General features: G+C 39.3%; 2 protein-coding genes across 3 annotated transcripts; one reads left to right on the top strand and one right to left on the bottom strand.

The window, feature by feature from the left end:
- The first annotated feature begins 592 nt into the window (after positions 1-592).
- Positions 593-23,459, top strand: klc4 (kinesin light chain 4). Of its 2 annotated transcripts, XM_067259471.1 has the most exons (17): positions 593-689; positions 819-938; positions 8,157-8,427; positions 8,745-8,975; positions 10,008-10,086; positions 10,288-10,516; positions 10,700-10,787; positions 14,456-14,557; positions 14,810-14,983; positions 15,325-15,424; positions 17,198-17,247; positions 17,410-17,471; positions 17,913-18,021; positions 18,212-18,328; positions 22,394-22,518; positions 22,879-22,939; positions 23,077-23,459. In XM_067259471.1, exons 3-17 carry the CDS (start codon positions 8,179-8,181, stop codon positions 23,152-23,154), a joined length of 1,854 nt encoding a protein of 617 aa, XP_067115572.1. In that variant the 5' UTR covers positions 593-689; positions 819-938; positions 8,157-8,178; the 3' UTR covers positions 23,155-23,459. The 2 variants fall into 2 exon arrangements, with proteins under 2 accessions (XP_067115572.1, XP_067115573.1); XM_067259472.1 differs by lacking the exons at positions 22,394-22,518; positions 22,879-22,939; positions 23,077-23,459 and adding an exon at positions 19,398-21,838 and having other exon boundaries at positions 622-938.
- Positions 23,460-27,521: 4,062 nt separating this feature from the next.
- LOC136965361 (histone H2B-like) lies at positions 27,522-27,896 on the bottom strand. Its single transcript, XM_067259488.1, has one exon. The coding sequence runs from the start codon at positions 27,894-27,896 to the stop codon at positions 27,522-27,524; it is 375 nt and encodes a 124-aa protein (XP_067115589.1).
- Between the last annotated feature and the right edge of the window lie 67 nt (positions 27,897-27,963).

The following is a 27,963-nucleotide window of genomic DNA, read 5'->3' as shown; positions in this document are numbered from 1 at the left end:
AAGTGAAAACAATGATATTAAAGCAGTGTGTTCTATCCTATAACTGAGTCAGAAAAGTCATTTTAGACCAGGAATATCCTATGTCAAATGCTACTATTAATTTTAACACCCACACATCTCAGCTTTTGTAGCTACAGTTTTTGTATTTAAATTGACTTAGTAGCGAAAGTGAAGTGTCCTATCACCAGCAGATGGCAGTGGTACAAATCTTAGTCTTGGATACAGTCGTCATTATCTGGATGAGGCAGGTCAGACTATAGCTTTGTCATGCCTTCCGTTTATGCTTGCTGCAAATTATGTTACAATTTGGGATCCATACTGCCAGATGACTAAAGATGACTGTGTTGTAGTGCAAAATGCAAATGAAGATGTATTTGACACCCGACCCGTAGTTTAGCTTAACTAAATTGTAACGAAATGCATCTTAATTAAAGGGCAGCGAATACATGAATGGCTCAATGAGGCTTTACATATTTTACCGAGTAGCTTGCTGTCCATAGTCTTTAAAAAGGGATACAGATAGACATCTCAATACACCCGATGAAGTGTACAGCCACGCCCGAAGACGTCATCGTAAATGATCGCTGGGAATTGTGGGATTACATAGCTTGTTATCAACCACGGAGGACATTTTGCATTTAAAGAGATCGCTGTCGTTGACCAACCTTTTTATAACAATATTCTAACTGGTAAAGTCATTCTGACATTTATGTACAGTCAATTTATTTTTTAATCCGTCGCACACGATGACAAAGCGAGGTTCTGAATGAGTCATGGAAATACTCCCACCCGTTGACGCTGTATCTAATTTTTTTTAGTATCGCTGGGCTTGCCACGGTTTGCTGGATCAGCTGTAAACAGCTGTGAGTGCAGAGCCTAGTACTGTACGTCGAGGCTCAAAGTTACAGTACTTATCTGCAGAGGGACGATTTGTTTGGGTATGTAACTCAACATCATTAATCGTTTAACATCATACATTTATTTGGCTACGGTGTAGTAAATATTCTCTTCGTTCAAGTTGAGTGCAATTGCTGGATGGTTTTGCTCGCTAGCTTATTAGCATAGCCATAGTTATCCATAACGTTTGCAATATAACTACATAGTCTACATTTGCTACGCTTGCTAGTCATGATGTGCCGATGTGTTGTTATGCTCCACATTGCCTCCATAACAGATAACGAAATATGAACAATAAGTGTGTGTCGAGAGAGCAGTTTTGGATACAAAGTGTTTTTTGATGACATACTATAGCTAGCAAGCTACTGTAGTACATTCAGAAGGCCCATTCTAGTAAAGGACCTGGGGATGCTAGTTTTACATTGCCCTAGTTCAACAAAGAAAATGTCAATGGAATCTCGAAATGCCCACATAGTGACCTATGGACCCAAGACATCCCATAATATTTAACTAGGACGGACTAAGATAAGAGATTAACCTGGTCACGTCGTTACATTTTTACCAAGTGCTAAGGTAGGAATGGAACAAAATGCACACACGCACTTACAAATAGTGTAGCCAGTGATGGTGGTGACTGAAAAAATTAGGTAGGCGTTTGTAGAACTGTTAATTATCTCATTTCTTGATGTTTTTACATCAGTGCCGTGATATAATGAGGCTATTACATCTCTATAACCTTGAAAGTTTGCATGTCTGAATGACTTTTGTTTAGGGGCTAGAGTGACATATTGGCAGACAGTGATGACTTGCTCTAACAAGTCACTCCCAAAGTATACTGTTCTTTTGGAAAACAACATTGAGCCTGCAGTGCTGACACATGACTGCTTGCTAGTAACCCAGTGATGGACCATGTCACATAATTGGACAAATCAGACTACTTCGGATTAAATGGACCAAATGGTCTCATTAGATGGCATGGTGTCAAGTGATGCAGGGTGAACAGACATCCATGATATGTGATTCTTTGATAAGCAGCACACTTTTTCCTACTTATCTTGCTAGCTGTTATTCCTAAAGCATTTTATAGAATGGTTGATTATAAAATTGTCTATAAACTAGTAATAGTACTAATAATACAAAAAAACATTTGTCTCCAGTTGAAGGATTAGCATGTCCTTAAAAGTGAGAACTCGGAACCGTCCCTGGGAACTACAGGAAGGGAAATATAAATGGACCAAGTAATACATAATTCATTCTCTAACACTTTTCTTTACCATAAGTGCCCTACTTGAAATGCTTAATGTTGCATTTTGAAACAAACAGAACACAAGCCAAATCTGTGGGATTATTGTGCTTCCTTATTGAATGAAGCCTTCCTGTTAATCAATATGGCTATACTGCATTGACGTGGAGGTCTTGTCTTTATTACGGCAAGAGTGTTGATGCACAAGGCAAAATATGAATTACTAATATAGCAGTATATCATTTGTAAGGTTTAAAACAAAATGGCCTACATAGTGCTACAGTGACATTTTACTTCTGTGTGAGCCTAACAGATGATGTCTTAAGGTTTTATGTGACATTTGGTCTTAGTCCATAATTCAATTCCAATTGAATCATGTGATATTGCAGCCTGCCTGTAAAATGGAAGAGGACGACAACAGTAGAATAGCTATTTTTATACAGCAATGAAACAAACATTTAAGAATAATTTTGCCTGTTAGACCTGTATTCTGTTACAGGTTTGATGTAGCCTAGGCCTGTACACTAGTCTGTTTAAATGTCTAAACAAGCTGACAATAACCTAATAATCCATGCTCTTTGCTGCACATTTAAGTGGATGTTTGTCTCAAGTGGTGTAGTGTTTTACATTACCTTTTACAACCTGAATTAGCATCACAGCAACGCATCATCATGAAGATGGAAATGAAAATAATGAACAAGTTAGATAAGGTACATGGAACCATCATATCTATTTGTAATGCCAGACGCATCATTTGTGAGTGCCAACAAGCCAGACATTTCATTACCAAGGCCGCCAGTAAAGCCAGAAGAGAGCCAATTATCTCTAGCAGAACTCTCCCTTATGCCAGTCGGCCTCCCTTGTTTTTTTACATGAGGCACATTGTGGCATTTGGATGAACTGCACACTGACTCACCCCTATGACTCACCAGTGTCAAGTTTGTTGGAATTGTCTTTCGGGAAAGCAATTATACCAAAATACATTATACCAGAACAGCTGTTTTAAACCCTTGGTTTCTGTAGGCTTCTGTTTAACCTGGAGCAAAGAGGCTAAGAGTAATATGTAGCGTAACATATTTTTATTATTATATAGCATCTACTATAACAGTGAATAGTCTATTCAGTTAGCTGAAAAATACACATTAATAAGCTATTTCAGAGCTTGTTACATGTTTTAGTGAACTGTCATTTCCTACACCACATTGACAGTGCTTAGCATTTCACACGACTGAAGACAATGAGGCCCAGTAGCCCACACACTAAAGCATTTAGCCTACAGAGAACAAATATTCTGTTGAGTTTGGATTACAAGGTTAATGTATTCCATGTCCATGCTAAGGTTCAACTCGCAATTACTAAATAAGTAGCATAGGCAATACAGTATCTAGTTTCTTACTTGCTAGCTAGCTTGGCCACTGCCTTCAACTTCAGTAGACTGAAGACAACTTAACTTATCAAACAATATTTTGGCATTGATTGATTTATGATTTAGCATGCTATTTGGTAAATCAGTGTGAACATGTGTCCCAATCAAAATGTTTGAAGCAGTTCATCATTGTTCTGGTTTAGTCCATGCTATCCTTTTTTCTCTTTTTAAACGACCAATGGAAACCAATTTTTCAGCCACCAAGCCTATATTTCACCTCTCCCACTGCTTCCACTAGTGTCTCATTTGCTGCATTTCCTAAATCACATTCATCTCCAGCAATCCTTCCATCCTCCACAAAGTCAGGCTAGAGTCTGAAAATATGGCCTATAAAACACTAGTAGCTGTCATCAGATAAAAGATGGCTCTTTTGGAGCCTGTAATTCCATCTAGTGATTGAACTGAAGGGAATAGGATGTAGACAGACTGGTTGAGGAACAGAATGTATTGCTTTCAGCTTGCCATGCTCTCATGCAAATATCAGTGCTTAGCTAAGCATTTTTGTTTTGTTTTACAACATTACAACATTTGCTTTCTCCTCCAAAGGATCTACCAAGGTCATCATCATGTTAGGCAAAGGCATAGCCAAGATTCTGCTAATTTGTCTTTATCGGTCAACCTGGGGGTTCAGGGTCCACACAATTAAATCATGATATTCAGATGAAGTTTAAATTAAGATTCTACCCTGAAGAAAGTCTACTAGTAAGGAACCATGTGCTGAAGGCATAGGCCATAAGCTAGACATAGGAAGTCCTTTGGTAAAAACTATTTTTCTCCAAGCTTCAGTTTATGCCTTTTTGGTCTTTAGAGATGATTTTGAGGGACAGCGAAATATCATTTTGAGAAATAGACTTATGGTCATGTTTCACATTAGAGGCATGTGTTAAACAATTGTGGAGTATCCTAAGAATATCCTACTAAACCTTGCCGAGGTTCCATATCTTTTACATGTTAACTTTCCAAAAACGTCAGCTAACTGATGTTCTAGCACAGTCCATCATCGTCCCCCAAAGTCATCAGTTTCTTTCGTAAGATTTATAATTATTATGTACAGTAATCTGACAATTTGTGTGCAAGCTAGGCCTCCATTTTCATTCCTTCCATTTGTTATGACTTTTATGTTTATTTAAAGGGCAAGGATTAAACCTAGGCTATTTGTCAACCCATTTCAAAGCTTGCTGAAAAAGCTTGTTTTGAGCCTCAGTCAGGAAAGGAATGTCATTCACTTCTGTACCATTCTGTGCCAGCCAGAACCTTTGTGTATTGTGTTTGTACAGTATGTCCATCTGTTGGTGTAGTGCCTGTGTAGTTTACATTAAGTGTATGTGTTTATTCAGGTGAAATAAAAGGCTACTTGGGCCGAGTGCACAAGTTGTTATTTTTGTATTTCATTGGCTTTCAAATGCAATTTTTGTAGTTCCCTACTCTTATAAAGTAGAGGGCACTCAACCTAATTACAGATATTCAACATGAAGGGCTTCTCCTCTCTTTTATGAGAATATCCATTGGGTATTTTTCCTGCAGTTAGCCTAGCCTAAATCATCAACAACAATAACCAGAGGACTTATCATTATCTCAGGGCCTAACTTTCGGCTAAGTGCTTGAAGCTGAACTCATTTTCTGCTTGCTATACCCCTAGTGCGAGCATAATCATGTGATTGTCTTGTGAAGGAGGAGAGAGCACTTGGAGTGTTTTGATTTGTTCTCGTCTAGCTTTGTCAACTGTTTGAAGAATGGACAGTTCACGTGTGGGGTCTAGATTGAAATACCACTACAGTATGTTAAGGACTTTTTTGTATTTTAGGTTTAAGAACTTTATTTTACCTAACGTTGATACGTACGTCCATTTAATGACCTGAAGGTGAAGGTATTGGGGAAGCTTAATTTTTTATTTAATTGCTTATTTTGTGTTGTTGGTGCTAGAGACTTTACAGTTTTTCCCCATTGCTTTGGCTCATTTCACGAAACAGAAATGACATTCTCAAAACAACACGTGCAAACCTCCAAACCACTGGGCAGTTGTTCACAAACGATTGGAATTTTTCATTCCTTTAATCAAATTGCAATTGTATTAGCACATCCTCGTAAATGACAAGTGCAATTGCCTACAGTTTGCACACATTTCAAATGATTTAGCACATCTTTGAAATGGTTAAGTACAATTGCCTTCAGTTAGGCCAATTACCAATTGAATATATCTTGCTGGTCTAAACTGACTGTTGCTTCTCAGTCAAGTGGTTATTCGCTGCAAAACATATTGGCATAATTTCCTTGTGTACATCATCACCTGCACAATAGTTCACTCCACTGTCAAAATCTTTCAGGCACATAATACCATGAAAAACATCATGGTATATACTGTAATATGGATCTCTTGGATCAACTGGTTACAGTCATTGTCAGGTGCAACTAGAACTTTACTAAACAAGGGGACACATCCGATCACCAATCACACAGTAAGTTTAGTTAGCTGACAGGAGCTATCCAGGAGTATAAATGCTTCCATCAAATATATAGAGCTTGTCCCAGGCCAGCTCGGGGGCAACATCACCATGTGTGCTGCCATTTCAGAGAATGGTGTAGTCACCCACATTCCCAGTCTTGGCCCATACAATACCCAGAAGCACCTGGTGTTCTTGGACCACCTGCACTCCGATCTTATCCCTCTACATGAGAGCGGTTTGGTAGGGCCTCACTTGCTTACATTTGTCATTGTGTGGGACAATGTAAGCTTCCACCGTGGCCCACTCATCAAGGTTCACTGCCCATCCAAGAATGCTTATGGTGCTCATCACCTTACTCCCCATTCCTCAATCCTATCGAGGAGTTTCTTTCTGCATGTAGGTGGAGGGTCTATGAGCATTGGGCTCAAAACCAGAGGTCCCTGCTCCAGGCAATGGATGCTGCTTGTGATCATGTCACAGCAGATCAGTGTAGGGGATGGTTGCGGCATGCACAATGATTCTTCTCCTGTTGCATCGCAAGGGAGAACATCAGATGTGATGTCGATGAAATCTGTGGCCAGACAGACAGGAGCGTGAGGATGAGCAGGAAAGTGAGGACGACAACTAGTGAAACTCCAGCTTTGCTTTACTTTCTTACTGTATGTGTTGGTAGTGTAGGTTATACATAATGTTATGTTATGTTTTGATGTGCTTATTGTATGACATTATATTGTGCTGTACACATTTCATGTTACAGTAACCACAATGTATGGCAATTACAGTAACAATTTCCAAAGCAGTGTGAGTGCAGTATTCGCTTTTATCCAAAGCGACTTCCAAGAGAGAACTTTACAAAAGTGCATAAGGTCAATGATCATAAACAATGAGGTAGCCCCAAAAACATTGTGGGTAGCCAAAACATGAAGCATACATTGTGAAAAGCAAATAAGTGCCAATGGGAAGAAACATAGTTCTTGAAGGTGGAGGTGGGGAGGTGATTCCACCATTGGGCGGCCAGACAGGAGAAGAGCTTGGGTTGGGAGCGGGCACTCTTGAGAGGTGGGACCACCAGACGGTTGTCAGAAGAAGACCGTAGGTGGTGGGTGGGGGTGTAAGGCTGGAGGAGAGACTTGATGTTGTCGGGTGCAGTCCTGTTCACCGCTCGGAAGGTCAGTACCAGGGTCTTGAATCTGATACGGGCCGTGATGGGAAGCCAGTGGAGGGAGATGAGGAGCGGGGTAACATGGGAGCGTCTGGGTAGATTGAAGACACATAGTATTCTGGAAAGAAAACATCTACTACAGTAACTGTAACACAGTGCACATGAGGGATATTTTTAAGGTCCACTGCCATACTGACAAAACATCTAATCATTTTGACCTGCAGTGTTTACACAATGCCAAAGGGACTTTTCATTTTGGGGTCACTGACTATTTGTATGAGAAAAGGATTTAGTTTTGACTGATGAGTTGTCTGTTTTAGGAGAAAGATGACCCTTTGCAGGTGTGCCATGGTGTTTTGCTGAACCATCTAGGTTATTTTGGCAAATGTATTTAAAGCTTTGAGAATGTCCACTTTTTTCTCGAGAGATGGGCCAAATCAATCGAGAAGGAACTTTTCATTTTGGGGGCACTGACTATTTATATGAGAAAATGATTTGGTTTTGAAGCATGAGTTAACTGTTTTGGGTGAGATATGACCTTTTGAAGGTGATCTATGTATTTGTGCTGAACCATATAGGCTATTTTGTCAAATGCACTTAGAGCTTTGAGAATGTCATTTCTGTTTCAAGAATTGAGCCAAAGCAATGGAGAAAAACTGTAATATGTTGGACTGGTAAGACAATAAGAGCATTTTGTCAGGTTTACGCTGGAACTATTTGTCTGTGATCTTTCTATTGTGTAAAAAAAAAAGGAACTTTTGTGTATTTGAGTTGTTCAATGAACTGTTATTGTATGTGTTAGAACTTTTCTATGCTAAATCGTTTAGTTTTATACATCCATGGGCATGTGAAAACCATGGTCAAATTCTGAACTTCTTCAATTGATCAACTGATGAGTAAAGAATCTGTCTTTGTTTTATGTCTGTTTTTTTACCCTTGTTACTGAAACCTTCGCCTGTCCTTCTCTCCCCCCATCCTCCACAGTCTAGGGGTGTAGGCCAGGGACATGTCCACCATGGTGTACCCCAGAGAGGAGCGTCTGGAGAAGCTCTCCCAGGAGGAGATCATCTCCAGCACCAAGCTGGTGATCCAGGGCCTGGAGGCCCTGAAAAGCGAGCACAACTCCATCCTTCACAGCCTGCTGGAGACCATCCGTTGCCTGAAGAAGGATGAAGAGGCCAACCTGGTGCATGAGAAGTCCAGCCTGCTACGAAAGTCGGTGGAGATGATTGAGCTTGGCCTTGGCGAAGCACAGGTAACACTGTAGATGTATTAATCAGAGACTGGGTTAACTGTAACCCGAGTAGAATTGTGTATGGTTAGAAATGTAATTAATCCACATGAAATATGTCCTGCTAGAATACTTTTCTGACTCGGTAACCTAAGTTAAATTGAGCCCGTTTGAATGAATGTTGATGATTTATTGCTTAGTTTAAAGTTTAAAATGCATTTTACAAGTAGCAATTAACCATTAATTTCTGCAATTCTTAGAGCAACAATAGGTCTTGTTGGTTAAAGAAAAATAAAATATTAGCCTAGTCATCTTCTCCTGCTCACTGTCTCACTGTCCAGGTGATGATGGCACTATCAGCCCACCTGAACGCAGTGGAGTCTGAGAAGCAGAAGCTCCGCGCCCAGGTGCGGCGCCTGTGCCAGGAGAACCAGTGGCTGCGGGACGAGCTGGCTGGCACCCAGCAGAAGCTGCAGAAGAGCGAGCAGAGTGTGGCCCAGCTGGAGGAGGAGAAGAAACACCTGGAGTTCATGAACCAGATGAAGAAGTACGACGAAGACGTGTCCCCCACTGTGAGTTGTCCTAGCACCTGATCCAGCTGATGCCAGGGGGGCGGCGGGTAGCTGTTGACCATAGACAATAGCCTGCCGTTGCTTGACCCAATTTACAAATGGAACCTCTCAGTTAATATTGCCATTTCCAAAGGGCATTATCAATGAGTGCAGAGCAAAATGCCTTTCGACACAGTTACATAGAAATGGATGGATATAAGCATCAGAGCAATGAAATGTAATCTTGGTTGTTTACAAAAAGTCCTTAACACCGCTCCTCTGTACAGTTATTGTATTACACCTGAGCTGTATAAGACAAAGGGTTATGAGTGGCCTAGCCAGAAGGGAAGGAGGGAAATCTGTTTTAATGGTAGGGTGGCTACACTCATCTGCCAGAGCAAATAAAACATGAGCTGGCAGATTTGTTGGGTTCCCAGGCTATTTTGACAAGCCTATGCTACCTAACCCTCCCCTCTTTATCTGAATTATTTGATTTGATTATTACTTGGAAATTGATTTGATCACTTTTAACAAGCTCTCGTCATATTTTCGAGGTCAACCAATTTGTTCTTAATTCCTAACAGTTCATTGATTTATTAATTCATTAAAAGAGTGCAAGTAATAATTAACTGGCCTTGACAGCCTGTTCATGAAATGGGATGATGGGGAGGGGGGGGGGGGGTTATAGAAGGAATTATATGATGGATATAGATTATCATACACTGTCAGTACAATCTTTGTAACCCCAATGCAATATTGTGGTCTTCTGAGGGCAAACCAAAATGTTTAGTTTGAAGCAGCTATAAAAGTGTTCGTGAATGGGACTTAACACGGCCAGAGTCAATTTTAGTACTGTAAACATGAGAAGTACGTGTTGCTGACTACAACAGCATGCTTACAGAACACAGAGTGTCCTTAGTTGTAACAAAGTTTGTATGATTACAGTATGACAGAGGATATCATTGATAATCAATCTCATCTATAAAAGATCTTGTTTGGAACCACAAAAAATGAACCGCTATATTTGTTTGGATGTTATTTTACTTGTTACAGGAGGAAAAAGATGGAGAGCCTCCTAAAGACACACTGGATGACCTCTTCCCCAATGACGAGGAGGACAACAGCCAAGGCAGTAAGTAGACTGCACCACATCCACCTTTCTATATCTATATCATTAAATCACTCTCTGGAATATTTCCATGCAAATTGCCCCACCATCAATTTAGGAATAAGTTTCCCTTATCTGCAAAACTGCTCGATTGCCAAATGTCCTTTCACGAGTCTGAACTCTCCAGCAGTTTCTTAAAACAAGTGGATGTTCCCTGTCCCACAGTGCAGCACCAGCATAATAGTGCTGCAGTTGCCGCAGCCCAGCAGGGGGGCTATGAGATCCCAGCCCGCCTGAGGACCCTCCACAACCTGGTGATCCAGTATGCCTCCCAGGGGAGGTACGAGGTGGCCGTGCCCCTCTGCAAACAGGCCCTGGAGGATTTGGAGAAGACCTCTGGACATGACCACCCGGATGTGGCCACCATGCTCAACATCCTTGCCCTCGTCTACAGGTTGGTGTGTGGGGGCAGAATGGGTAGAATGGGGTTTTGTGACATAACATCTGCACATCATGAAAGCTCATATTGGATTGGCATACATTTTACTAACCATTTTTTAACAGGTCACAATATGTTACTTGTGTCTTGGGTTGTTTGAGCTGAAATACAATCACAAGATTGTTTTTTCTTTTTCAGAGACCAGAACAAATATAAGGAGGCCGCTCACCTGCTAAATGATGCTCTGTCCATCCGTGAAAAAACCCTGGGCAAAGACCATCCTGCGGTAAGGCATGGCACTCGACTGCAACAGCGACATCTTATAGTTATAGTATCCACTGGTTGATTTGTGAGATGGGTTAAGATGGCACTCTGAGTTGGCGATGATTTCTGAAGTTCTTTCAAGTCTAGTTAGTCACCGGGTGTTTCTTCCTTCTTTTTATTTCATTTGGCAAGCAGGGTTTTTCCTGGGTCAAAATGGGTCTTTGGTGCTCCCAAAAAAAGAATATATATATTCTTTTTTTTCTTTTTATAATCAATGTATTTATTCCCAGGTGTTTTGCATCTCCCCCCTTGTAATATTCTAATAGCTAATGTAATATTGCACATATTTTCGTCCTATTTCCCCTAAAGCAATAAAGTTAGGCTACTTAAAGACACCTTACACTCATTACATTGTAAATGGTCAGTAGCCGAGCCTATCGATTAAGGTAGGCCACTCTGAAGCATGTACACTGCCTGCTTCATTTGATCTTGATAGGCTAAGAATTCTGTAGCAAATAATAACAATAAACCCACTTTTTATTAATTAAAACTACTTCAGCATAATAATGCACCTAAAATACAAACCTGAGCAAGGGCAGCTATCGAATCAACAGACAATTTAGCTAGCAGTGGAAGAATAAAAACAACGAAAATCACCAGTTAACTTGATTTAAATTGGCAAGAACTATAGACTTATACAATAATAGGCTTAAATGAACTGAAAACATAAGTTATACGACTTAGTTCTCAAGAACGCACACACGCAATCTCAACTGCGGTGTGAAGCGTGTGTCCGTGCAATTCTCCGACATGCACTCTTACAATCACTGCTGATAGACTGCCTAAAGTTTTGTACAGCCTGATTTCTGATACCGTGGCAGAAATGTAGCCATAGAGGAAACACTGCACTATATATTATCATTCCAGATTAAGAATACCAATGGAGGCTGCATTGGAAATCGTAAATCAAACTTTTGTCAGCATTTTGAGTGGAAATTTAATTTGCATTTGTACAGGTGTATTCGTGCACGTCGGGCTGGCCCTCGCAGCGGAACGACAGTTTACTCCGCTCTGTCCATTCGCGCACCTCAAAGTTGCGTATTGATCAGACAAGAATACACGCTTATCAACTCGATTACTATTGATAAAAACGGAACGAGGGTTCGGCTGTAGTCTACTTGAAACATACTATTGAGAACATATTCGCTGACATGCATTGCACGCGTGATGAACACAGCTTTTTTTTTCATCGCTGACTTTTTTTTGCCTTTGTCATTGGCGCTCGGGAAAACGGCTTTGGCGTGCGCCAACATTTTCTCTATGCAGGAAAAACCCTGGCAAGGCACAGCCTATATTCTCTCTCATACATATTCTTTATTATTTTCCCACCCTAACTCGACCCTCAATTTTTGCACTACATAGACAATGTCAGTGTCAAAATGTTCGTCTTGGTTCCGATTGCATTGCTTGTATCCGCGCGAACATTCCATTTGACGGTTTAGGCATAATTTAAGTTTTAGAAAGAAAATCGAAGCTAACGGTGAAGCTAACGGTGAAGCTAACGGTGAAGCTAACTAGCTAGTGTTGCGGGGTTTGCTCGTTTAAGATTAGCAATACTTAATTTATAATTAAGTATGTAGTTCTATGTAGGGGCACCACCTCTTATTTGTTAAAGGGACAGAGGAAAACTTATTGAATAATAGCCTTCGTAATAATCAATCTAATCTTAAGTAGTGAATTCTATGAAAGTAGAGCAGATCAGATAACGTGAGGGATAACGCGAGTATTATAAACAATGATTTATTTAAGGAAATGTAATTATAATGAACAAATACCAGAGAACTTATAGGTTAGTTGAGAGTTGAGTTGAACTGTATACAGTAGGTCCTAAACTATGATGAGGGTTAGTGCAAGATGGTAGGTTGAGAGCGCGTGGGGAGGGGGAAGGGAGAGATAGGCTTCTGGAGAACAATGGGAGAGTATCTTAACTAATCCTAAAGAAAGTTAGGTTAAATCATTTGCAAACTAAAATCAAACGTAACAAATTAAATCACAATATGCCAATGTTCACAAGTAAGAAATGTAGCAATATCGCAGTTACTGTTGTCAGTTTGAAGAAGAAGAGTCAAAGTTCCGTTCGTTGTTGTCAAACAGTTAGAGCAAAGGAATCTTTTGTTCAAGTTCCTAGCGGTCCAGTGAGTTGCTGATTGAGACGGATAGGTCAGATGGGGGGGGGGGGGGGGGGTCCCCGTGAAGGTGACCTCTTTCATTGGTCAGTTTCTCCCCACCTGGGCGTCGTCCTGAGATCTGCCTAGGTGTGAAGTGGCTGTGGCTTTTGAGTTCCGTTATTTCAACTGTCCATGTATTGCTTATATTTCAAAATATAACAATACAATATTAATAAATGGTTTAGTTTGTAGATTAAAATCATTTTGATATCAAGATTGACTGATTTATCATAACAGGAAAGGAAGTTACATTAAAACATCAAATTATATCAACACAGAATTAAAGGGAAAGCATACATTATTTCAATGACAGTAGTTGATGTGTTATAGTGTCCATGAGCTATGTAGTCCTTGAGAATATGTTTGTAAATCCAGAAAAGTTAGTTATTCCTTAAAATCCTTTGTCTCCATACTGTAAGGCCATTTTGGTCTACCTTCTGACCCCATGCTGGGCCAGAAGCTTTGAAGCTCCTGCTCGGGAGATAAGGACAAAGGGGAAAAACCCCTTTTTCCTTGTCGGGGGTAGGGGAAAGGTGTGATGGTACGTGGTTTGTCTGTTGGCTCTGCTACACTAGCTACAGTCACAAACGTCACTAACGTCACAACGTTACAAACCCATGCACGATTATCTATTGTAGAACATTATTAGCTTGTTAACTTCTGGCCGATAGCTAGCTACCTAAAACGGCAAGACAGCTGCAGAAACACCACAGGCAAAGGCCAGGGTGATAACATGTAGCTAGGTGTGATGTTTCTAGGCTAGTACACCCTGTATTTTTGTACGCCCTTCAACTGGTTAGCTCCTATGATTCCCACAATTGGTAGTCTAGTAGTAAGCTTAGCTGTAAAACTTACTTACCGGTCCCGGGGTCAGGTATGCATCTTAGTCAGCTTTGTTTTCCCTGTATTTGCACTGTTGAGCTAGTATTTGAGGTGGAACTGATTATTCTTCAAGTAATTAACCACGAGAGTGGTATCAAATGATGATCATAAGTCCCGTAGAGTAATCAAAGCCATTCAATATCCAAACAATTAAAGCGTATAAGTGCAAGGCGGTTTTCCCTACTTACAGCGTGGATTTCTTTGTTTTGATGCAGCTTTTTCAAGTATGTGAGGCTGCAACATAACTATCTATCACCATTCCCTCTTGCAGTAAGGGAAATGACAACAGAACCCTGTTTCATTCTACTCTTCACTCTTAGTATTTTGAAGTTTTAATGAGCAGCAACAAATGTATACTTTTTAATCTATGCCATCTTCATAAATAATAAGTATGCATACTTATTTCAAATATACAGAAATATCAGTTGTAAAATGTCAGAAAGAAACTGACCTGATCTGCAACCGACACAAACACACCACAATTTCACTAGAAATTGTACCCTCTCTGGTTACACATTATTATTATTTTATAACTGTTTTTCCAAACAGCCCAAAACGTTTACTCTGACCTGTCCCCCAGGTTGCGGCCACATTGAACAATCTGGCTGTTTTGTATGGGAAGAGGGGGAAGTACAAGGAAGCTGAACCCCTTTGTAAGAGAGCTCTGGAGATCAGAGAGAAGGTAGGTTATCCACAGGTAAAAATATGAACAGAGTAAAAGATAAGCTTGTCCTACAAATTGTGTGAATATTAACTTTAGTGTTTGAAACCAGTGACACATTCAAACTAATATTTTGCTGACATACAGTATCAGGGAAAGAAATACATAAATGGGAAAAGATATGATTCTACACTAAATATGAACACAGATTACAATTTAAGCAGGTGCGTTTTTGTAAAGCAAATAATTTATTGTGCTCCCTGTCGTGTTAAGGTACTTGGTAAGGATCACCCAGATGTGGCCAAGCAGCTTAACAACCTGGCCCTGCTGTGCCAGAACCAGGGCAAGTACGAGGAGGTGGAGTACTACTATTGTCGCGCCCTGGAGATCTATGAGCGAAGGCTAGGTCCCGATGACCCCAATGTTGCCAAGACCAAGAACAATCTGGTAAGGGCCCTGATTAATACGATTCCATGATGGTGCCACACACTTAAAGGTTTACGTTATTTGAACTGCAATCATTTTTATTAAGGCAGGAAGCCTGAGGTCTTGCTCGAAATGTTAAAAAGCATTCTTATAAATATTTCTGCACCATCTAAGAGTTGTTTGCTGTCTTTTCAAATATTTTCAACTGTATTTTAGCCCTTACTGACTAAAACAGTCCTGTTTTAAAGTCATGTTACGGATCGTTGCCGTTTAGTCTCGATAGGAAAATACCTGGTCACATGATTTATTTATTGTGTGTTGAAACAGTGGGTGGCCACCAAACTTTCCATTTGTGTCTCCAGGCTTCATGTTACCTAAAGCAGGGGAAATACAAGGAGGCAGAGATCCTGTACAAAGAAATCCTCACCCGTGCTCACGAGAAGGAGTTTGGATCTGTGGATGGTGAGCAAACGAGTCCCAAACTAGAAAGAGCCACAACAAATACATGGGGATAAGCCTTTGCCTCACCCAACACACACACTCATACCGACCAATCTCTATCCAATGTCCTTCACCTCGTATTACTGGAGATACCTTCTAGAGTGGGCTGATAGTTCTCAATGACTAAATGTCAATTCCATTCATATTAAAACCGAATGGGTATAATCTAATATGAAACTGTATTTACGTGCACCAACAGGCCACTGCACTTACTTACACTGCATGATTCTAGAGTGCACTGTACAACAATAGGGTTGTTGTTTGTTAGTGAGCCTAACTCACTGGCTAGTTGAGGCAATTTACCTAGGGCTATGTGTAAGGTCCAAACTTATGTATATGCAGGATTTCGATAAATGGTTCATGGTTAGCGACATTGAAAACATCTCATGATCAACTAATCACAATTTACTGCAGGCATGATTTATGCTCAATATTCTATGCAGTCTAAGGGTTTGAGGCAGGTCGTCTAAAGTTGAATCATCCAGGATCAGTAATCCCAATTGTTCCTTATCACAATGTGACCCTCTATTGAATGTAGTAGGAACTTAACTGGTTTTCTATTTTGTGAGTATATGCAAACAGTTATTTTGATGTGAATGGTTAAACCCTCCCATCTTTAAGTTGTAATTACCTTAGTGCCACAGGCTTCAAGGGCCTCAGTGTACATATGTATGTCTGTTGTAAGTGTGGTACAAGAAGGTGAGTGAAAGGTTGGAAAATATTTTATACAATATACAGTTAAAAAGGACAAAATGCACCTTTGCTGTAACACTTTCTTTGGAGGTACTCATTTTATGAACTGCTTTTAACTTGTGGCAGTAAAGAATGTGAAAAGACACTAGTCTCGGTCGAAACAAGTAATTTCTTGTCTTCCTCATTGTCTATACACTTTAATCCACAATCTATTTTTGCTGTCTTGTTTTTTACTTTTTCGAATGTTTATTTTTATTTTTGTGGGCATATATAATTGGTAGGTTTACTTGTGTCCTCTTCAATCGTCATCAAATTTGCCAATGACATCTGACATGATACTCTTTTCCTATTATAGACAATAAAGCTGTGTCAATTGTCATACAAAATGTTTCCATAAGCTGTCATATCATCAAGTCATGATATGGGCAGTGTTACACAGATATTATGCCAAGCCATGTTACTTTTGTTCTTTCTTGTTTGTTCGTCTTAATTTGATCATAATTCTTTTCCTCTATTTAATGTGTCCTGTAATCACGTTTTTTTATGTACTGTTTGTGAACACTTTTCTCGTGCTTTACTATTAATGACAGCATCTTTGCCTTGATTTTGTTTTTTTTCTCCTATATTGTTCTTATATAACGTTTTTTACCTCGTAAAAAACATTTGTTTGTCTTTTTACATGTGCCTTGGAAGTCTTCTTTTATTTTTTCCAATCTCCATGCATTTCCACCTCCATTTTTTTCCAATAAATGTGTTGCTGAGGCTAAATCTGTGCTTTGTCTCCCTGTTGTATTTTTTACCAATTGGACGTCAAAATAATAGTGGTGGTGGTCTTAAAAAAATAGTTGAATCAATATAACTTCCAGTTAATTCAATTTTAAGATAATCTTTGTTTTACACACATTTAAATGTAAATGTGATTTTCTTCTAGGGGTCTTCTGTTTTGAATACTTATGAGAATTTTTGTACTTGAATAAAAAAATTTTTTTGATGTTTTTCAGCCTGTAGCATACCTCTTTCTGTCTTCCTCTGTCTCTGCAGCTGAGAACAAGCCTATCTGGATGCATGCCGAGGAGAGGGAGGAAAGCAAAGTAAGTTGTTTGTGTGTGCATGTTCATATGTGTTAAGTTTTATGTCAATACCCTCCAGGTAAAATGTAAGTTTTGACAGTTTATATGACAATATTTAGATTTTTTTCTTTTAAGCTCCCCTGCCTCCTTAAATTTGATGTTTTTTCCAACCCTTTCACCCAGGGCAAAGATGGCACTCCCTATGGAGAATATGGTGGCTGGTACAAAGCATGCAAGGTGAACAGGTGAGAAGATCTGTGTGATGCTGGATATGATCTAGTAGTTTGAGAACTAAATGAGAAGCAATTGTTTTAATTTTCCCTGAAATGGATATTATGCTATTGTAAATGTTGTTTAGAGTTTACTCTGAAGTATAGCTAGACTTACTTGCATCAATACAAAACACCTTTTCACTATCTGAACCCCACAAAAGTTATTGAAATTTGCAAAGTATAAACTCAAACATGTAAGCATATTAAAAGCATACCACATATGAAACTTTGTAAGAGCTTACACCAGTTCTGATTCATCTTTAGCTCCTGTGATATACGGTCATTCTATTTTCTGAACAATGTGTCCGAAGCCAATCCAGGGTTCAGGGCTATGTTATGTACGGGCTTGTTGTGTAGCGATGGTTCAAGACTGTAGTCGGGACTCCCTTCATCGCATGTGTATGTCTGTCCCAGCCCTACAGTGAATACCACACTGCGTAACCTTGGAGCTCTATACCGCCGGCAAGGCAAGACGGAAGCTGCAGAGACCCTGGAGGAATGTGCCTTGAGGTCCCGAAAACAGGTCAGCTACAGCTAGATGTTTGATACAACAGTACCATGATTTAATTGTGTGTCCTATAACCTTGAATCCGGAGTTTGCCATTAAGCACTCCACTTGTGTGTGCATTCTTGCTTTTAGGGTACAGGGACACATTCACAAGCCACTTTTCTGTATGAATAAAGATTGTGTGTGTATGCATGTTGGTTTTTAGGGAGCAATGGAGCCTATGAGGGATGGCGACAGGAGGAGGAGCAGGGAGAGTCTGAGCAGTGTCAAGTACGAGTGTGCCTCTGATACAGGGGAGGACGGCAGTGTGGACTGGAATGGGGTGAGTACAGTCATATTTTTCCCTTTTAACAAGTATGTACAGTAATGTCATGTTCTATAACTTACCCTTGGGAAAAGGATACATCAAAGAATTGCCTGATCTATTCATAGGATACATGTGATACATTCCCATTGTTGTTTAGATCAAGTATCAATTGCGCTGTTAAGTTCACATTGGTGGGCACAAACAAAATATACAAAGTAAAAAACTGTTGCATTTAAGGACAGTCAACTATAAAAAACTACATTTGTCAAAAGTTTTCTTCATCACGTATTATCATTATAGTTTTTAGGATATTCTTATGTTGGTGTTGTGATAGTGAGACACCATTTAATAATAAAGGAACACCGCAAGGCATTTTATGCTTGATCAAGACAAAGCCTTATTCTATTATTCTACTGTGTTGCCCGCAGTATGCCAAGTAGGCTGTAAGTAAGTGTCAGTAGCTAGTTCTTAGAACTGTGTGAAGGGGCTGCTATGGTGTGCATTAGTCATTGAGTTGTACTGATGCCATAGTTTACTGATCCATTAGTATATTGTGTGTGTTTTTATACCACTTTGTCTATGTGAGACATGATGGGATTGTTTTTGAGTGTGTACTTTTCCATGTACCACCCCAGTGTTTAGTTAATTTTGATTGGAAAAACATTTTAAATCATATCTAACTTAATTTGTGTAGCCCTTTTACAAGCAATGTGACAGCAAGCAGTGACATAATTAAATGTCCTGCCTGACCAATCAGTTTCCACATTGATTTGTCCATAACGATTCTAGAGACTAAGACACCAACACAGATTTGAGACACTGACTCAATGAATTTACTGTCATTGACAGTTTGTTTTACCATTCCAACAATAATGTATACATACCAACTGTATACATTAGTTCTGTAAACATCCAATCAGTTAAAGCGTTTGGATCCTGTTTTATAGCTCTTAACTCTCAAGGCTTTTAGGTGGGTGTTTAACCTTTTGTCTTTCTCTTCCTGTCTTTCTCTCTTGATCACTGTATATTTCTATTTTTTCTCTCCCTGTATTTTTCCTATCTCCCCCTTTTCTATTTCCAATAGGCTTAAATCAACGGGATGAGGGATGACCTTCCTCACAACTTGTTCTCACTTTCTCCACAAAATCAAATCACGACGACTAAATCAAAATGGATGCTTCTGGTGTGATTCAGTGTGAAACACCTTTCCATCTGGTAGAGGGCGCCTTCTTCCCACTTGAAATTCTGTCTAAAAAAAGATTGTCTGAAAAAGAAAAGACTAAATATGTGTATCCTTTCTGCTTCCTCCTCCTCTATTGCTTCTTCTCTACTCTTTGTCGTCATGTGCTTTTCTCTTTACTCCCCATTTTTGCCACTAAGCCCTTTCTCTTCCAGCTTTTTCTCCACTCTCATTTCTCTTGTCATCCTCTCCTTTTCTGCACCTTTACCGGTTTTCTGTCAGCCGATATCGCTTCCTGTGTCCCTAACTTTACTTTGATGTCTAATGTTGTAGTACAAACCCAACACACAGGTTTAGTGAAAATAACACAATTAGCTTTTGGACTGTGTCACTTAAGAACAATGGTTGAATTGAGAAGAAGAATCAAAGAATTGTATTTGTTTTCATGTGTGCAAACTCTCTCTGCCCTGCCTTTCCTGACTTATTTGCATATTGTATTCATTATGATTCCATTGCAAATGCTCCGGATGTTTCCAGAAGCACACTGACTCACACATATCTGAAGGTCAGTCCGTCAGTACAACAAAGGGTCCACACCAGGTCACCATGGTTATAATGATGTCTGCTGCTCTAGAACCACGTTTTAATTTAAGACTTTGTTTTTGCACAGTCCGTTTATTGTCCAGGCTTTTAACCATGGATTATGTACCTACATTTTTTTTGTTTTTTCAATTGCTTCTTATCTTTGATTCATAGTCTACAGTTAGCAAAACAGCTGTGTTTACCAGCATAGCTTTAAGAATGAGGCATGGTCATTATTCTATTACTGTAGCTGACCAGTCAGTTTTGACATACACAGATTTTGATATAAAAATCTGCAAGTTAGTCAAACTGTTATACATGTCTGATAGCACGAGAAGCAGACAAAATATATATGATGACACACTTTTAGTGGTCCCATCTATTATTTTTACACATGAATTGCCTGTTTGTTATAGTAGGTCCAAAGTTTAGTCTGTAGTTTAGGTTTCAATTCCTATTTATCGCCTGTTTTATATATCTTTTTTTATTGTCTTTGCAGGGTAGTACTCATTTGTATCTTTACAATGTCCCTGCGAGCTATCACTTTCTTTATTGTTACACAACAAAAGGAACATGGACTATGTTGGAATCAGTGCCTGAATATAATTTTGACTTTGATTTGTGGTATAAATTGTAGTACCAACAGGCTTTAGTTCAGCCATCTTTGCTCTAGGCAACATAATTTGTTTTTTATGTATCACAAGACTCACAAACACGGAAATGTGATGTGATTTCGTATTGAACCCAGTGAGATTTGGACAGCTTTGTTTATGTGTTGCGTGCACACACACACACCTGTTACTTCCACTGCTCAGAGTTGGCCCACTTTATGCTGTCATTTCATCTTGTTATTCCAGCAGAGATACTAGCTTGTTTCACATATGACATCTCAATAAAAGTCATGAGTTATTAAAATGTCTGGTTAACTAGTCTGTCAGCCAACACCCTAGTTATCTTGAACAGAAAATGGCTCATACACTGCAGACTAATATCAGTAGACTATATTAATGCTTTAACATTTAATTGTGTTCCCAAATTTATGGCAGTTTAAAGTAGGCTTAATTAAAGGGATTTGTCTAACCATATAAATTGTCTTGTGGATCTAACCGTATAAATTGTATGGCATTGTTTAAAGTGTTATGTGAACTGAATGTACATTTTGCAAATAATGATGTGCTCATTGATGTACCATAATGTAATTGTAAACTGTTTGTTTCCTTGATGTATTTCACATTTCAATCCTTAAAAAATTACAAAAAGGATGTAATATAGTCTGTTGTGTAAGTTGTTAGCCTCTATAGCCAGCCATTTCAACAATTCTGCCTAGAACTATCCTTAGGTACTATATAGTTACAGTATAACTACTTTGGGAACTATTCATGTAATTACAGAGCATTACACTGAAACATATGTAACACATATAGAATTAGAATAGGTACACTACATGCAGGATTAATGAGTAGCTCCCTAGTTATGACACTAAATTAAGATTCAATTCCAAGGAACCTTTGACATACAAAAAGGAATGGTGGAATTAGCTACTTCTGGAAAGACACTGGCATTTGAGCAAATAGACCTATCTAGTAAAGTTGTGGCGCATTGTTATTCCGTCTATACTACTCCGTTTACGGTCTTAATTCTTCCTCTTGCATCAGTGGTACTGTACTATCTGCACTGCGTTACAACCCTGCTTTTTGCATTGTGATGAAATGTGTCTCTCCTGTTTGACATCAACTGGAATAAAGACTCTTTCATTTTCTGAAGAGGACTTGGTTATTTTAGCTTGATGTTTGAGTGGAAGAAGCCACCCTCTGGAAGGCTCTCTTTGGACTCCTACTCAAAAACAATGGCATTGATGATTTTCCTGGTCAGATTAGCACTTAAATATATCAAATGTTACGTGGATATAAGAGCAGTGGGTTCAAGCGAGTATTGTACATTCATGCTTTTATATTATGTTTGATCCAGGTGACATTTGATACAGGAGAGCAAAAGGCGGATTAGAGAGTTGACAGCATTACTTTTTGTTAGGAGTTCCTTGTCGTTCATCTGACTAGGTTCTCCTGGTGGATAATTATGGATAATCTAAACACCCTTGTCTGACCTGCTGAACATGGGTTTACCAATGCTGCCGTTCTTATCTCACTGGGCAAGGCTATCCACTGATTTGATTCAATTGCCTACTGTTGAGGAGCCATTTGAGTAAATTGTTTATTTTGAAGTACTTTCTCTGCTAAGGGTTTGCAAGGATTTACTTGTCAACATTTGCAGTTTAAAATCTGCATGAAGCTAATTTGACGTACATGGTCTTCTATCAGGATGGCAGTGGGACCATGAGAAGGGCTGGTTCCTTGGGGAATTTAAAAGCCATCCTACGGAGAAGCAGTGAGATGCTGGTAAAGAAACTTCAAGGAAACGTACCCCCAGACCCTAGGGACCCGCGGTGAGTAACACGTACACCTACATTTATTCTGATGAAAAGAAAAGTAATAAAGTTAGTCTGAATGAGGATAAGTCATAAATTAATAAACAATATCATATTTTTCAATTTATTGATTTGAAAAACGTGTGGGACTACAAATATTTGCCTTCCTTTTTTCAAATTGTAGAATAGACTGAATTGAAGTTATGATCCTTTGAAGTTAACAGTAATCTTTGCCAAAATACTTTTACTTGAATAAATTATTGTTGTAATATTCAGATTTACTTTTAATGTGTTGTTGGTAGTAGTATTAATAAATTGCACTGTAAACTATGCACAGCAAATCACAATGGTATTCTTTTTTTTTGTAAATACCTTCAGTATGAAACGAGCTGCCTCCCTGAACTACTTGAACAAGGGCGGTGACGAGGACCCACTTCAGGTAGGGTGCTGATGTTAAATAAGATTGCCTTCTTTGAAGAACTACGTTGGAGTCCAATCTCTTGCTATCTTGATCTTTCTCTGTATGTCTGTCTGCTCTCTCTATTTCTCTCACTCTCTTCCTATCATCCATTACAGACTCCAGAAAGTAGCCAGAGGCTGAGACGGAGTAGGCCCCTGAGTGCGAGCACGGTTGGTCTCTACACTGGAGACTAACACATACAGTTTGCTGTAGCAGCATGTTGCTATGACTGATGCATGCACGTCTGTTTCTACCATTTTAAACTGACTATGTTGTTATGTGTGTTCATGTTATTCATTTAAGCCTCTATTGGTAAGCTTCATTCCTATGGCTGCTTGATGGAAAACTGCAAAAAGATAGACTGAAGAATGGAATTATGTGTGTCTTGTCATAAAGAGACATCATGTGTAAATGTGTTTCTTATATACTAGTGTAACAATTGGACCAATACGCTGTTCCTATTGGTCCAGAAGACGTTCTCAAAAGTTAATAAATCCGTTTATATACCTCCTGAAAGTTCGCAGAGGTAAAAAAAAAAAGTTTTTACGGACCTAGCAACAAGCGGTTGCCTTGGAGATGTAGCCATTGACCTTAACAACGTGGCATCTGCTCGGCAACAAAGTAGCCTAAATTGCCTAAAAAAAAACTAAAACAACCACATATGGTTTTTGCACAGGTCCGCAAACGCCCCGCAATCGCTTCCCGTTTTAAAGAAGTATCTGAAGCAGACAGAAGAGGAATTGATGTTGTTGATATGTTGCCTTGGAGATGTAGTGACGTCACCAGTGCAAGTGCAGTTGATTGCTCTGACAACATGGCGTCTGCTCCAGATTCGACGTGTTTGATTTGGGATCTTCCCACGTATTGTTGTAGTATATAAGAAACCAAATGTTTTCTCCTCGACAGGTCAGCAAACGCTTTGTCGCCTCGGTTTGTTAAAACGATTTCTTTGTAAAACTCGACCTACGGTCTCGGTTAACAAACGTTTTAACAAATCTCGGTTTACAAAGGCGTTTGCAGACCTGTCGAGGAGTAAACATTTGCAGTATATGAATCGTGCCACCTTCAAAGTGTTCTTTACAGTTTGACATTCTGTTAAAGGCAGGATAGATATTTTTGCTGGAGTTTGAAAGGATTCAAACCAAACTAGAGAGGGTACAATTTCTGGGGAAATTGTAGGGTGTGCTTGCTTGCGTCGGTTGCACAGGGGTCCATATTTTAAATATATATTATTATTTTTGCTGCTCAGTTACAACTCAAAATACGAGTGAAATGTAGAATGAAATAGATGTCTTCTCATTTCCCCTGCAAGAGCCTCATAGCTGAATCAAAACTAATACATTTGGCAGACCGGTGTAAAAATTGACCTTATCTCTATGATTTAAACGTCCTTTTAAGTTTTTCCCTTCTCATGATATTTTCAGGCATTTAGCCTACTCATTGCATTCATTCATTAATAAAGAACCCCCTTTGAAGATTATTCTACGATGTTACCCGGCAGTAGATGGAATCGCGATTAAAACAGTACCATCTGCTAACTGAAAATATGCCCATGCATTTATTTAGTGGAAAATCGCTCATTCATAAAAAGCTCACTGGTAGCGATCATTGTCAGTAACAACGCAAAATGCGATATAGCCCTGTGTGGAGAAGCTTCCCCGGTAAATTGTACTACTACGGTACAGTACTAGACTACTGCTGTGTTCGTCTTGGTAGCGATTGCGTTGGTTGAATTGGATTTAACGTTCCGTTGTACGGTTTAGGCTGAAATTAATTATTTTCATGAGCAGATTGACAACGTTTAGGCTGTGGCAATGAAGTTCAGGTTAGTAGTTAGATAGACTTTTGATTTAAGTAAGGGGAGTGCCGAACATGTTCTGTCGCCGTTTGACTTCCCAAACAGCTGTGTAGATGTTTTTGTAGTGTGTCTCGCGTAAGCTACAGCGTTGCAGTGAGCTACACTGGTTTGAAACCACAGGTAATGGTAATTTCACCAACAAATCGTTTACTAATGTCAGAATAAATCCGACAACGAAAATGTATATGTGAGGAATGTTTATTTTAACGATTGAAAACAGATACATCATAGACCACTGTAGTATGTGTTGCCCGGGCAATACAGGCTAATGTCATGATGCTAATACTTCAGTGAAATAGTAGACTACTGTTTCCGAAAGTAGATGTACTTCCTTAATAATATCAGCTTATATTGTACATTACACATCACAATTGTGTGTCATATCACAAAGTAAAATGAGTAAATAGTTATCACCCTGGCCTCTTTGCGTGTGGCGTTTCTGTAACTGCCTTGCAGTAAAGCTATAGTTAGCCTAGCTATCCCCCAAGTTAACAGATGCGAAACAAATGTTCTGCCAAAGGTAGTCACGCGTGTTTTCGTGACGTTAGTGACGTTAGGAACGTCAGTGACTGGCTAGCAAATTAGCCACCGTTAGCTTCACTTTTTGCCACAAAAACTTAACTTGAGCCTAAACCATGCAACCGAACGTAAATTCCAATAGAAGCAACTCAATCGCTACCAAGACGAAACTTTTGACACCTAGGTTGTCTATGTAGGCCAAATATTGACTGAGTTTTAGAGGGGCAAAAAGAAATAAAAAATTAAATTAAAAAAATAATAATATATATGTGAGAGAACAAAGGTTGTGCCCTTGCCGAAGGCAAAGCACACCCAAATATCCCACCCCTCCCTTTAAAGCCACTCCAAAACACATCAACGCGCTGACTACTGCGGGAGGTAGATAGACTAGTAACCAGTAATTCAGTCATAATGCCGTCCAAATCATTAGTGCCAGTCCAATCTTAATGATTGGTCGTGTTTATTACAGTCGTGTGACTGCCACAGATATCGGATTGATTTAATTGTTTGTGTCAAACCTTTAGATTTGCCAGATACATGGCCAGATAGATTATGGCTCATATTAATAGAGCTCTTAGTCAAGCCTGCTGATTATGCCATAGCCCTTTCAAAATATGTAATCATAGTCCTAGCCACAGGCTCAGCTCCAGAATGAATCGGATGCATTTGGTTTCCACAAGAGGGCATTTTGTATATATCTCTCTTATAGAACAGCATTCCATTTTGGGTGGCATTGCCCGTCAATGACCCTCCCTTGGAGCCGACCCTGCCAAGCCATCTGAAAGCATTGGAAGAAAAAAATCACTATTGTCACTATTGTTATTATATAGGCAATGAACAAATTACACATGTATCCCTTTAAGTACTTAAATTCAGTTTCATCAAATATTGCCATCCTAGTTTATACGTATGAGAGGGATGATGAGAGATGATATTGTCTGAAGTCTACCTCTAATCTGTAAAGAAACAAAAACAATATACTGTAGAAGTTTCCTGAGGTCTACCGAAACACTTGATACTCTGGCACAGCCATTATGTTGATAAAGCATAAAGAAATTACTGCATTTAGATAAGAAAAGCTCATATGTTTTGAAAACTAATGTAACGTTGTGGTATTATTGTTGATTAAAATATTTTATTGATTTGATAAATCAACATTTAGTAATGCATATACAGTAGGGTATTCATTTTAAATTGATGCTAAAAGTTGTCAGCAGTTGGTGGGGCTTTGTTTACATTGACTTTAAATATGTAAATTGTATTTTATTCTCAGGTCTGATGTGATGTAATTCTGTGCAATCACCTCAAATAAGGGCATCTCTTTTGGAATGGAAGAAAGTTATAGAAATGTACATTTCTTTACAAAAATATTTCCTTTAAATTAGTTAAATAAAGTATCAAAATAATCTACAAATGTTCTATGTAATCTGTTTCTTTGTTTAGGTGGCGACAATACATTGTTCATGACCGAGAACATAGCTGAGTATATTGATGTAATTGCTAGAAGCTATTAATGTCACCCAATCCTTGCCATCACAATAATGCTGTTATCTAGGCCATAGTTGGACATGGTTGGCTTTGTCTGTTTATTACTTGGCAATAAAACAGATTCTGATTCTAAAAAAGGAAAATAAATCAAGAAGTTTAGGGTTTGGCTTTCATGGGCTTCCCATGAATGTTTATGGCAAAGGGAAAACTAGGGTACTGATGCTTCCCTCCATGAATGCCAATGCAAAAGTAGGTGTGAAGAAAAACCAAAGATCACAATCACACCACCAAGCTACCAAAGTTGGTTTTGATCATCTGGATCTGGCCAAATTGTACACATCCAGAAGAAAAATAAACAGATGGGGCTATATGAACAGACATGTGAATCACTGGTATGAAATTATTTGGAAAGATCTGTTAATTTCACTGAAAGACAAAGACTTGTCAGTAAGATGGTCCAAACTTCACATCACTACATAACCCTGAGAGCAATCAGTGTCATGATGGTGAGTAATACGGTCATAATTGGTCAAATATTTGCATAGGGTCCAACTTGTATGTGTCCCCTATAGGCTACTCATAGCAAAATCACTACGTTTGCAATTGCAAGCACCATGGAACATCCATCTTATAAATATAGTGAGTGGCTCTTAAAAGAGCCTTTGGGGTGTTACAGAATTGTCAAATGGCATCCGTTTACTTGGAGCTGGTGTACTTGGTCACCGCCTTGGTGCCCTCGGAGACGGCGTGTTTGGCAAGTTCACCCGGGAGCAGCAGGCGCACGGCGGTCTGGATCTCCCTGGAGGTGATGGTTGAACGCTTGTTGTAGTGAGCCAGACGAGAAGATTCGCCAGCGATGCGCTCAAAAATGTCGTTGACGAAAGAATTCATGATTCCCATCGCCTTGGAAGATATGCCGGTATCAGGGTGGACCTGCTTTAGCACTTTGTACACGTAGATAGCATAACTTTCTTTCCTAGACTTTCTACGCTTCTTACCGCCTTTTGCGGCAGTTTTAGAAACGGCCTTCTTGGATCCCTTATTGGGCGCGGACTTTGCTGTCTCTGGCATGGTTTACTATCAACGCGTATTGACTATAGTAGCTCATAGACGCGCAGTTCTTAATTTATCTAAAGGG

Source organism: Osmerus mordax, chromosome 21 (genome assembly GCF_038355195.1).
Source record: "Osmerus mordax isolate fOsmMor3 chromosome 21, fOsmMor3.pri, whole genome shotgun sequence".
Lineage (NCBI taxonomy): Eukaryota > Metazoa > Chordata > Actinopteri > Osmeriformes > Osmeridae > Osmerus > Osmerus mordax.
Note: the sequence above shows the minus strand (reverse complement) of the source record. Positions and strands in the feature narration are given on the sequence as shown.